General features: G+C 44.2%; 1 protein-coding gene across 5 annotated transcripts in view; it reads right to left on the minus strand.

Moving 5' to 3' along the window:
- Positions 1–283: 283 nt before the first annotated feature.
- sema6e (sema domain, transmembrane domain (TM), and cytoplasmic domain, (semaphorin) 6E) overlaps positions 284–13,356 on the minus strand; it is a 166,531-nt gene continuing 153,458 nt past the window's right edge. For all 5 annotated transcript variants that reach the window (XM_037074469.1, XM_037074470.1, XM_037074468.1 and 2 more), the window contains one exon: positions 284–4,644. In XM_037074469.1, coding sequence (XP_036930364.1) covers positions 3,311–4,644 — 1,334 coding nt within the window. In that variant the 3' untranslated portion in view covers positions 284–3,310. The remainder of the gene's footprint in view (positions 4,645–13,356) is intronic.

Below are 13,356 nucleotides of genomic sequence, written 5' to 3' on the forward strand. Positions count from 1 at the left end.
TCTCACAACAAACAAAAAAAACCCTCCTCGACCTGCATTAAAAATGAAAACGTTGGCCGACGGCCGAACTTCCCACCGGCCTTTTACTTTTGCAGATATCCTGTCAAACAAACAGCCCTCGGTGGAGGTCACGCAACAGAACGTAACACCGCTCCCAAATAAACTCACAACTGAGAGTTCAATCAACACCCGACAGCTCAACAAAACAAAAGTTTGTGTAAGTTACAGTTTGTGTCCACCCCTCGTGCATCACCCACACACATTCACCAGTGAGACGCTTGCATCATATTTTTAATTTTATTCCTAGTATAAGAGACATACAATGGTATTCTGTGAGACCAAATTCATATTAATTCAAGAGGCGTAGCCTGGAAATCAAACAGAACAAAAAAAAAACAAAAACAAAAAAACCAAAACATAATACTGAATCAATGAGACCCCGCCCAGATAGAATGTATTTACACCAAATCAAATACTGATTTTAGAGCTTTTAAGAGGCGAAACCGCTCCCTGCCCCATACAATCTGTCACCGGCAGAAAAAATAATGAAAGGAAAAAAACAAAACAAAAAAACACTTCCACTCATCAAACACTGTAGCTGCCACAATTCCTCTTATAAACCATTACGGTCACGACCTTAAATCAAGTTGGATGTTTTGTATTTGTTGTTCCAAAAAGCTATTTAATGCTCCGCTGCCTGTTAATATCCAAATCAACTTTTTTTTTTCTTTTTTTTTTTTTTCCCTTTAAACAAACGCTGCGGTCGGACCTTTATTTACTGGAGCTTTGTGTATGAATAGTAAACTTTATATTGGCTCAAATGAGCTCTGGGAAATTTCAATCAATAAACACCACTTTCGGATACAGTAAATAGCGTAGTGCTGTTTTCACAGAATTGATCACGGTTCCAGTCGACCGTGGCCAAAGTGACTCTGCTGAAAAGTGCAACAGCGGAGAGTCTTGAAGCGTTGATGTTTTCTGACGCAGATCCGACCGGCACCTCCGTCCCTGAGGGGAGACGCTGGGCAGCGTGGCCTCCTGGGAACCGAAACTGTATCGATCCGAGAGAACAATCTCAGCTCGTCGGATCAGAGTTCATTGCACTTCTCCATCGTTTGCACACATTCCTACACAGAAACTTGTGTTGTTTCCACTCCTACTCGCTACCTACAGCGCTGGCGATGACACCTGGTGACGCAGGTAAGTCCAAACTCGACAGCGGTAACCATTGTAGAAGTCCAGTTTCGTGCCTTCATCCTGCATCTATTCTCTTTTAACTTTATTTTTTTCAACCATATCTCCAGAATATCAACTAAAAAGAAAAATTATGTATCATCCATCGGCCCCCTCGACTTCTACAATGGCTACTTAAGAGGAACTGTGAACTGCTCCCTTAGAAAACCTAAAGAGAAGCTAATGCTAATGCTAAAAAGAGAAAAAAAAAGTTAACAATGGCACCTAATCGGGGAAAGTGACACCCAGTGGAAAGTGACATAATATGGAGGCAGTTTGAACCTGAACGTCTGCAGTCTCAGGCTCGTGTTTACTCGCTTTTCCAAACACTCACCTGAAAGCATCTGCAGGCTCTCACACTTGTGGGATAAGAAAACCAGAAAAGAAAAAAAAAAAAAAAAAAAACAACAACAAAGAGAAAAATGAAGAGTTTCATTCCAAAACTCTGTATTCATCTTCAAAAATAAGAAAAAAACTAAAACATTTTAATGGTGTTTAATATCTCTCAAAATAACAGATGAGAATTTGTGAAATATTACTTGAAAAAAAAAAAAAAAAAAGGCTCAATATACTCAAGATATAACATAACATACGATTCATTAGTGAGTGTGTTACAATCATACTTGCAGTTATAATAACAAATGTTTTTTTTGTGTTTTATTAAATGACAAATATCTCATTCTGGAATGAAACTCTTCAGATATACAATAGGATACTGTATGACACGTACTGACGACCATAGAAAATGAAACACCTACAATATACTGTAGCATAGTAGCCATCTGAGCCCCTTGCATTTACCCCTACCCCCATGTCACACACTATTATTAAATAAGGCACACATTTACACATACAGTTAAAATTTGGCTAGTAATTATTCCTTTATTTACAACCAATAGCCACAAAGTTAATAATTATAATAACTGCAGTCCGTTCTATGTTTTTATGTTCATTCTCATTCTGCCAGATGGCGCGGCGTTTTTCGTCTCGTCCTCTTTGGGTCCAGAATACAGTTTTTTCCTTTCTTTCTTTCTTTCTTTTTGTTCTTTTTTTTTTTTTTTTTTAAATGTCCTTTTCAGAGGGTGTTAGACCCACTAGATTTGTGGAGCACCAATCTTAAGAGAAACATTCTCGAGGAACTTAAATGGACCCGATTTTTCGTCACTTTCTGACTTTGACATCTGCTGGGACGGGAAAAAAGAAAAAGAAGAGAGAGCGAGAGAGAGAAAGAGAGAGAGAGAGAGAGAAAGAAGACGAGTATAGCTGCTTTGTTGAAGTATTTCCTTGAACAAATTTGGTTCAGTTTTATTAGCCAACTGACAAAAGGGTTGTACTGATGAAGTGCATGACTTGGTGTGTCCCCCCTAAGGTTTTTCTCGGGGGGTGTGTGGGGGATCGTTTGATATGCCCAAAGATGAAAGAGTATAGTAAGGCAGAGACGTAACTACTTTCAGGGGAATTTTTGCGGACTTTTCACCACAGGTTACATATACTGCATATGTATATGTATACATATACGGTGTGGATATAAACACACATATATATACACACACATGCATAATATAAACACATTCGAGGGTGGGGCGGGTGGGGACTGGTTACCAACACTACATCAGAAAAAGGTTAAGCAAAAGCATGAATCTAAGCATCGCAGGAGCCTCTGGCTTTTTAGTCTTCGAGATGACTGATGTGTAAAGTTTCTTCTTCTTTTTTTTTTTTTTTTTTCTTCTCCAACATCAACGCGTCCCAAAAACTAAGTTGCATTGTAAATCCACACTGAGGACATTGGCAGCCTAATATAAGGAGGTGGCATCACGTCACCTGAGTCAGCAGTTCTATAATAAGCGAGTAGCTGAGCAATACCAATATGGTACAAAGATATTCGTTGGACAAAAAAGAAGAGGGAGAAACAAGTTTGGTTGAGGCTTTCGTCCACAGTGACACTGGCTGCCACGAGATTGGTTGTGTTGTCTTGTGAAGGTCTGAAACCTCGAACCCACTGCTTTTCTTCAAAGGGAGGTTCCTTTAAGAAGACACAACGAGGGAGACTCCCTCTCTAGTCCAGGAGTGTACCTCCTCAGTAGTTGAACTTGCCCTGTTGGTTGACGGGGGACGTGGCAGGTATGAACAGGGGCTTGGGAGGGACGTCAGGTTTGAGAGAGGAGGCCCGGCGGACGATAGCACCCCGGTGTTGGACCTCCTGCTGCTCTCCGTTGTAGCTGTGCTGGCGTGTCAGGTAACCGTTGGGGATGAGGGGGTAGTGAACCTCGCAGGCGCTGCCCGTCGAGTTCATCCGTGCCAGGAGGGGAGGTGGCTGGTGGGGTCCGCCGTTTCGCTGGCTGAAGCTGTGCTGGCGAGGGATCATTCCTCCTCCACTTACTCCCACTGCGCCTCCATTGGGCATCTTGCTGGCGGCAGTGATCAGCGAGTGCCTCTGGGAGGAGTGCCTCCTCTCCAGCGTGGACTGGTGGTGTGGGGGAATGTCTGGAGGAACATCCATGCGTCGGGTGAGGCTGTCTCGGGGTAAGGTGGATGAGCTGTAGTAAGGGGCTGATTCTGTCTCAGGAATCTGAGGTTGGATGCGGTTGGCGAACGCTAGTTGACCTCCGCCGCTGGCCATCAGACCCGACGGGCTCATTAACTGGGAGTTCTTGCTGCCTCCCGCCTCGTGGATGTGCTTCAGGAGCTCGTCCAGCGACGTTACCTCCATCACCTTCTGGGAGTAACCAGGGTAGGGTTGTTGTGATAACACACGCTCAACATTATGGATTTTGCGCTCGTCTGGATGGAGGTGACCTAGCGGCTGTCCGTTGGACAGGCCGTGGGAGTACGGGAAGCCCTGCTGGTGAAGCAGGGCGGAGCTGGGCCTGGAGACAATGTTGTGGGACTTTGGTTCCTTGGCATTGTTGCAATTCTGGTTCTTCTCCCACTGGTTCTTGAAGGCTTTCATGCTCTTGATAGGCAGCTCTGGGGTCGAGTCTGGTGTAGGCAGACCAGACAGCTCTGAGGAATGGTGGAGATGGTGGTGGTGGTGGTGGTGGTGGGGATGGACCAGGTCTCCCATTGTCATGGCGTGAGGGCCATTTCTCCTCGGCGGATGATGCTCCTTGCTGTTGGCGAAGAAAGAGTTGTAGATCTTCGGAGATGACACCTCCAGCTTGTCGTCCTTACTCTGGCTGTCCAGTAAACCGTTAAGCTTCGCCAGACTGCGGAGCGACAGGGCGTGGGGGATCGGGGCCTCGGGATCTTTCGACAGCTTCTTGGTTTTGTGGCCCGTGTGGTTACAGTAGCAGGAGACCAGGAAGCCGGACAGGAAGGCGCCGAGGACAAAAGCCACCAAAACACAAGCGATGAGGAGAGTGTAATGGACACTGTGATTGGTCTTCTCCAGCTCCGGTGGTCGCCTCACACCTTCAAAACAGAAAACATTGAGAAAAGGATACTTCAGTTAGAGCTTTTTCTGACTCAGCCAGAAGAAGGAAAAAAAAGACACATTTTCAAGAGCTAATGTAGGTCAAGCAGCAGCTGGGACAGACAGGTTGTGTTTACAGGGGCTTCACTATGTGGGGAACAGCATGGGAGAGGTGTTTGAACTAAGCTCTTGGCTTCCTTTTCCTTCCACTGTTAATAGATCAATACAGTCTTTCTTTCTTGGACCTGCGCTTTCCTCTCAGACTGGCAGAGGCCAAGAGTTCCCCAGTCAGTGAGAAATCAACTCCGAAATGAGTTAGAGCTTTAAATATTGATGGGAGCGCAGCAGTGGGAACCTGATGTCACTTTGCTTTCCACTGCAAGGATCAGGGGCGAGAGCACCTGGTATGATGAACGAGCCAAAAATAACAGGTCTACTCGATCGCTCACCGAGTGCGGCGCCTTTGCCAAAACAGACTCAAATGAGGTTGTCAAACTCTTTCGAAACGAAGCTGAGGGAGCAGCCAGTGCAACGGTGCACCAGAAAAAAACACACAAGGTTACTTAGCTGAGGTAAATCTACCATGTAAATGTCCTTGGGTGATGTGACCCTAGCACTCTGTTTGCCTAATGGCGTGAAAGGCAACGACTATAAGAGGAGTGAAACCTGCCACCTCTCGTAATCAGAGCTCATTTGCAAGAGGCTGCCGCCATCTGTGGTGTCAGACCCTCCTCTCCGCCCTTAATGACAGTTTCTGTGAAACTGATTAGTCTGCGGAGGGGGACAGCTGAGCTGCACCGAGGAGGGAGAGAATGCAGGTGTTCCAAACAAGCTAAATCCAACGGCTAATGAAAGCTCGGTGGAGGAATGAAAATGGAGGATGATGATGTCTAAATCAGGCTCGATGATGAGTTTATAAGACGTTCAGACGGATGATGACGAGGATGATTGGTCGATGAGTATAGGGGATATCAGCTGAATAATGAGGTCTGCATTAGAGTGAATTTTAATCTTTTCTCTGAATTAAGTGACCGAGACTCGACATAATGAAGGCCGCGTTCTCCAGAAAATTCTCGTGTAGAAACTCACTGTTATTCATCGCTGAGTGAGCGCTGACGTGGGCGATACGAATAAAACCTATATATAGTGTATAATTTCATACCGCAGCAGTAATGTGCAAGTAATGCTCCTGAAAACTTTCTGGAAGCTCAATCGAGACACTGATTACAGATGAAATAACAATCTCTGTGTCTGATTTTGGCGAGAAAAAGTCTATTTATTAGCCAAACACGAATAAAATCCTCCCAAAAGCTGATGAAATTCTGCGATCTCCATCTCAGACCAACATCTCAAAAAAGGAATTCCATTTTTGGTGGAATGGAGGATTTGAATAGAAAACCTCCTACATGAACCGAGGCCGGGGTGAGCCTTATCAAAGGTAATGAGTGTGTGTTAAAAGGATCATAAAGGGTCCTCCACACTAAGCGTATCTGATTAAAGGCAGATTTTAGGGGGGGGGGGTTAAAACAGGGGAGGAAAATCTGATCAGAGGAACTTGGTACATATTTCAGTCAAATCTTGTAAATCCACAAGAGATAAAAGCACCAATGAGGGAGTCTAAACTCAATCTTCTTAAGCCTCAAAAGGCTCCTGCCACCGTGGTAACTGCACAATGCATGAAATGGAAAGACATGCCATTCGCCTCCTGTCGTCATTACAGCTCTAATTTGACCGAATCTCATTACAAACGGGGGGGAGAAGAAAAAAAGCTACGGCACAATCAGAACCAAACTAGTTTTAATTTCTTTTTTTTTCTTTTTTCGTTGTGGCGGATCCGTTTCAGTCTCTGGCAAAAGTTTTGAAAAAGAAGTTTATGATTTAGGACAGGAAGTTACCGTGGAGCATGGTCAGCTCACTTTCCCTCTTTATTATCTAGAGGTGTGCTTGTACAGGCTTATTATCTCATCATCATGTATCACCACACTCGTTTGTCGTGGGGGCGCTTTTGCTGCCATTTTCCCTACAGGGAGAGAGAGAGAGAGAGAGAGACACTGTGGCGCGCTATAATCTTCCCAGAAAATAACGCTTTGAATCGAGCTTCCAATTAAAAAAGCTCAATTTTTAGCCATTTATTCTTATGATTGCCTCGACTTATGACCACATTAAAAAGTCATAAATCATAATTGCGTCCCAGTGGGAGACGCAATCAAAAGCGATGCCGCAGTGAGCCTGTTAATACCTCTTCTTTTAATCTTGGGCAATCTTTTATTTATTTATCTATTTTTTTTTTTTTGCGGGGTCTCATTACACAGGCCGCCAATCGGCTCTGTGGCGACGTTTGGGTCCAAGTTTGTGATTCTAACTGATCAGCGTCCCGGCGGCGGCGGCGGTGGCATACAGCTTTTGTAATGAGCGGGGAAAGGCTGCTCTCATCTCAGCGTGCCTTCCGCCTCCTGATACCCCTTGTGGATTCCCGGTACCTGTGAGTCATCTGTTCCCTGTGGACCCCCCCTCCCCTCCCCTCCCCTCCCTGTCTGTGGACACTGGCCTATCGACGGGTCCCTCCTGGTTAAGATGTATGAGTCAAGTGTCGCGGCGGGGGGTGAAACGCGCAGCTGAGGTAAACAAATCCAGAGCCGACCGACGACCTGTCACAACACGTTTCATGAACAGGCCGGTTGACTCAATCACTGGGTATGTGGGACATATGGTGCCACTGGTCACAGTGAAATTAATACCCTGTGAATCATACCGACAGGCTGGCAAGCTGCTAGGTGGCGCACAGGAGGTGCCGGCCAACTGTACACACACTGCTTTTTTTTTTTACAAGCGTCTGGAAGCTAAAGACACTTTGAAACTAACAAAAATATTATCAAAAAGTACGTTTGTGGGAAAAAATTGTCACTTCAAGTAGAGGTGATAATTAATGCCGCTTTTCTACGGACCCTTCAGAACTCCCCTACAATGTTTACACAGCGTCAGAGTCGGTGCTCCTCTCTCACGTCGTCACATTATATTTCTGTGTCAACTCAACATGGTCTCGGCTCAGAGACGGCTTAATATAGAGACGCCGAAGTCTGCCAAAAGGTAAAAAAAAAAAAAAAAAAGACAGATGGGCTGCGTGAGTGGAGGCAAGGGAGGCAAAGGAAGAGAGGGATGGTGACAGCCAGGGGATAGAAATAAAAAAATAAATAAAAAGAAGTGGAAGATGAAGGGATGAAATTCAACCTTGGTGACAAACTGGTGATGAAGAGTGGAGTGAATGTGAGAGGACTCAAAGATCCAAGAGTCAGGAGAGCACGAGCGAAAGGCAGAGAGCGGAGATGAAAGAGAGAGAAAAAAAATAAAATAAATTATAATAAACTGGAGAGAACGAGCGGATGTATGTGCATGCAGCAGATTTGAAGGGGGAGGATGGAGGATGGAGGCAGAGTGAGAGACAGACAGACATGATGGGGTGAGTGACAGAGCGTCACTCTGCTGGGTTTTGAAGCCTGGTGCTCTGCGGCAGCTGTGATACAACCCCTCACGCTCCTCCACGGCGCCGTAGGAGGAGAGGCGCTCTGTGATTGCATCCATATTGTTAAAAATAGATGGCGCGGTAGGTTATGTAAACAGGCAAGTTTTACACGGCGTCGCGTCTTACTAATTGGCGATGGGTTTTGGCATGAGGAAAATAAAGTGTTTGTTTTTTCTTGCTGCAGGTGACGAAGTCTGAAAAACAAATTACAATGGAAGTGACAACTTCTCTTAAGCATGCGAGTGATTAAGTAAATGGCTGCTGTCTTCGCCGGCTCCCGCAGACGTCATAAATCGACTTCATTAATGACACAGTAGCCATAAGCTCTTCCATGACACCAATTACCAGTAATCTGAACACTTTGAAGTTCCCACTTGCTCAATTGTGAAGGAAATTCTCTTCTGCATCTCTCGCAGCACATTAAAGAATCAGAAACTCCACAAAAAAATAAAAAAAATAAAAACTGAATTTTTTAAAAACACAGCCAGGAAGAAACAGCTGCAGCAACTCTGTCAAGGTCAGATATGAAATCATTTAACCAGAGGAGCAACTTTTTTCTTTCTGCACATACTGTAACTTTTTATTTTCATTGTATCAGGCATTTTTTATCCTCAAGGGTGCGTTTAAATGCTTTGTAACCTGGAGAACAACTTGTGTTCTATTTTTTTTTTTTTTTGCAATCGAGTGAAGACGTTCCGAAATAGCCCTAATTAGTTTCTGCCTCTGCGAGCTTACAAGTGCATGTAATTGTTCCCTTAATGGCTACTCCATCCCGACGAGGAGCCGACGAGACGAAAAATGGCCCCGGGCTTCATGGGAGAGCTTTATCCCGGCTAATGCTGCAGATTTATTTCTTCCACGCTAAAAATACATTTTTTTTTTTCTTTTTAAACTCCTGAAAGACACCCTGAGGTTGACAGATTGAAACAAATGAATTATTTTCATTTTTTCCCCCCCAAAAAAATCTGGTTGAAAGGCAGAGCTGCCCGGCCCGGCTCGGCTCGGCCCGGCCCGGTCCGGCTCCTGTGAGCTTTAGTCATCTGACAGTTTTTTTAATACTTGATGTCTGTGCACTGACAGACATGGTTAGCAAACAGAGCATGACCGCGTGTGTGTGTGTGTGTGTGTGTGTGTGTGTGTGTGTGTGTGTGTGTGTGTGTGAGCGTGCCTACACACACACACACACACACACACACACACACACACACACACACACACACACACACACACACACAGGGTATATGTGCCGAGCGTGTGCAGGGTTCTGGCTGTTGACTGAGTGAATTCAATCATGTACACTTGTTATTAGGAATTTGCATAATATTCCACCTCACTGCTCAGCCAATTGGATGCAGGTTTAATATATGCACACCAGCTAAGGTGATACGGCGTAATGTAACAGATCCATTCCAATTGAAAAGTAGTGGTAATGAGCACTGCATTTCATTCCCGGTGTGCTGATGCATAGAGAGCATAGATTTCATTACAGCTTCTGATTGAATGCTGGTAGATTAGGCGTGCGGTGGCATCTGGCAATCAGAGGCACGCTGTCTACATGAAGTCCTTCAATATTTACACCTGTGCTTTTGAAGGGGAAAGTCAAGTTTTAGCAAGTCAAGTAGCAGCATACATGTTACAGACAGCAGAGTGGTTTGGTTAAAGGGCTGGTTCACTCAAATGATCAAAAACACGTTTTCTCATTCCTCGAATTGGTTCATATCGCAGATACGTCAGTATTGTGCCTGTAGGAAAACTGTTAAATTGTAAAATATCATGCGTTTATGAGTATATTCTGTGTACTCATGGTATATTTGAAGAATACCTGCTGACATAAAGCTGGATCTGAATGTTTTCACTCCCTGATAAAGGTGTTGGCGTCGAAAGTCTAATGTCTGTCAGGTTGTAGTTTATGATGGTTTAAGCATAAAAATGTCAAAATTCAAAAGCAGCACATTTCTAGAAACAATCCACAGACGTCATCATGATTATTTTACACTGAAACCAACTTCGACTGACAAAATGATCCAAACAAAAACTAATAATGGACAAAAACATTCATTGTGTGTGGAAGCAAATGTCTACTAATACAATAATAACTACAATATAAAGATAAATATGTTGATTGAATGAGAATACATGGTATTTTGTATCATTTGGGTGAACCGACCCTTTAAGTAGCATCTGATAAATCATCACAAGCCGTTAGAACCAGGCAGAGCACATGCACTGAGTGATGCAGCTGAATCAGAAAAAAATTTAAAAAGGAAAAGATGTTTATTTGCCATTCAGACGCCGGTAAAGCAAAACGGTTCCAATGCTCAAACTTCCACCTGTCGTGATGACGTGAGAGGAGAAAAGCGGCACTGGAAGAATCTTTGCTTTACCAACGTACTTAAAGAGACAGTCCACGCCAAAGTCAGGTAACACAGATATACTGAACCAGTTGTTTTGTTAACATTTGTCTTGGTGCCGGTTTTTGGCTTCATCACTGGCAACACATGGAGAACATGCACCAAACCAAAAACAAAGAGAGGAAACTTGGACTCCTAATAACAACAAAGTAAGGTCATTTAATGGAGGTTTAGATTAAAGGAACAGTTCAACTTTCTGGAGCTTCACGACAAGATAGCGTTGCAGTATTTTCCTAAACAACTGAAGAAGATAGAAACTTTATTGAGCTCATCCCGTACCATGTCTTTCCCAATCAATTTGGGATTCAGGGCTTTTACTGTGACAGATGAAATGTAGGGAGCCATTCAATCATTATTTCCGGTTGTGGTTTAAGTTTTAAAACCTCTACTTCAGTTGTTTAGCAGAATGCTGCTCCAGATTAATTATTTGCGAAACACAAAACTTCCCCTTGCTTTTCCATCAGCATGGAGATGAGGAGAAAATGACTGAACTTACATTTTTTGGTGAATTGTTCCTTTAACCACAAGCGTAGCATCTATTTCCCTAATGATCTCTGTCTTACAGCTCGGTCTGTCTGATAAAACACACATCTATCGTGTCGCACGGCGCTGTCTTTGGAGTGAACTGCTGCTTTAAGAGATGAAGAAACTGCTCGCAGGCCACTCGAACACCTGCGCAACAGTTTCAGCCATCGGCTGCAGAACCGGAGGGGCAGATCATAAGAAGACAGCGAAGAAGAGGTCAGTGAGAGAGAATTCAACAAAGGAGGCAGGTGCAGCTAAAAGGGTTAGTCCAACCAACTAAAGAAAGGAAAAAAAGAAGAAAGGAAAAACAGGCAGGTAAATCGGGAGATAAAACTCCCCAGAGGTCAATGAGGCAGATTAAGGGTAAGGGGTTACAGCAGCCGGGACAACTGCGAGGGTGGATCTGATCACCGTGGGCCCCCGTGGATCGCCATGACGCCTCTCCATCCTGACTCTGAGCTCAGCTTTAATAATAAAGGGGCCATTAAAAGAGCCGGTTATGGAAAGTGAAGTATTCGGTGTGTGTGTGTGTGTGTGTGTGTGTGTGTGTGTGTAATGCCTTTAAAGTTAGTTTTACAGCACGCTGCCGTGTGTGTGTTTTTGTAGTAAAACATGATGTCACTTCAAAAAATGGCAGTAAAGTGCTGGTGGAGTGGAGCGAAGGGGAAAAAAAAATGGCTTCGTTCTGTTTGACCTTTAACGAGCGCCATTACACCATGACGATGACTCAGGGAGTTCAAAATTGGCAGCAACGTTTCCAAAAGTGAAGCAAACGTGTGTGTGTGTGTGTGTGTGTGTGTGTGTGTGTGCATGATGGCCTGACTTGTGATAAATCATGTACGAGCAGCCAGCGGGGTCAACGTAGATGAATGAAATCCGACAGCCAGCCGTTCTGTTTAACCGTCATAATGAACATGTTCTGGATACGCAGCCTCGGTCTGACCCCAACAGATCTAAAGCCGGGTTAAATAATTCAAAATCAGACTTCACACACTGTCTCGTATTTGAGAAAGTGACAGCTGCTGTTAGAATTAAATGGAAAGTAAAACTCTGACACTGACACGGCTCAGTGGCGGTCGACATATTTAACATCCTAACTCACGGCGAAGGAAGCGGAGTAGGTTTATTACCACGTATTATAAGTTTCTTGACTTCGAGGAACTTTTAGTTTTTGTTGGTTCTGGCGGCCCCTTTGGACAAAAGCGGTACGACAGCAACGCCGCCTGAAACCACAAGATGGATGAGGTAACGTATCAATATGTGATTTTATATGTGATCTATGTGATCGGACCAGAGCGCAGGCGTTAAAAATAACTATACAAAAGTAGAAGTCTGTTCGCTGATGCTCTCGTTTGCTGTCATTTAAAGATTATAGCTGATATATTTGTGTCGTTCTTACTCTTACTAGGTAGGAAATTAAAATATTAAATGATAAGACGTACTGATCCTGATGTGGACTGAAGCCTCTGAGGAGCAGATATTATGATGGTGGTTAGAGGGGACACAGTCTGAGCCCTCTCATCCTGACTGGATGATACAGGCGGTGTCTGTTGCCATGGTCTTTACAAGTATAAATAACTCCTTTAGAAAACTAGCTGGCATCGATGGCGCCCGCAGGACGTCAAGCCCTTCTTCATGGAGAAGGTTCAACTCGAGTTCACGCTCTGCTCTCCTCCTGTAGTGTTTTAATGAGTCTTAAAAAAAAAAAATATATATATATATATACATATATGCCCGCTTCACTTGATTCTATTATCCAGCCATTGCACTGGGTCAGCTAAATTAGCTGCTAGCCTGGCTTTTTTAAAAAAAATTTGTGTATGTGCAGCCCACGCCAGTTCACCTGAATGTGCAAGAGGGGTCACGGGAAAAAAAAAAAAAAAAAGGTCAAATCACAATAGAGGGCAGGAGAGGCAGAAAACAAACCAGAGGTCCAGAACCAGGAGACTGGTGAAACACAGTTCTGCTAAATGTTCACACACAGAAGGAGAGGTGGGCGTCCTCCGGCCAGAAACAGCTTCAGAGCGGAAACCTGACTGCTGGCATTTTTCTAAATAGCAGCAGGTCAACAGGTGTGCTGCCCCGGCTCTTTAGTCCTCCCTGGTGTTTACATAATGTGATGCAGCGGCCCACACGTGAGCGGATATATTTCTCTTCGCTGTTTAGCTGTCCGTAACTGAGCCGCACAAAATGAGAAAACAAATGCGGTGAGGATTAACAGTGCTGTGTGAAGTGAAGCGAAGCGAGCGACTGTC

This window comes from Acanthopagrus latus, chromosome 17 (genome assembly GCF_904848185.1).
Source record: "Acanthopagrus latus isolate v.2019 chromosome 17, fAcaLat1.1, whole genome shotgun sequence".
In the NCBI taxonomy this organism is placed as follows: domain Eukaryota; kingdom Metazoa; phylum Chordata; class Actinopteri; order Spariformes; family Sparidae; genus Acanthopagrus; species Acanthopagrus latus.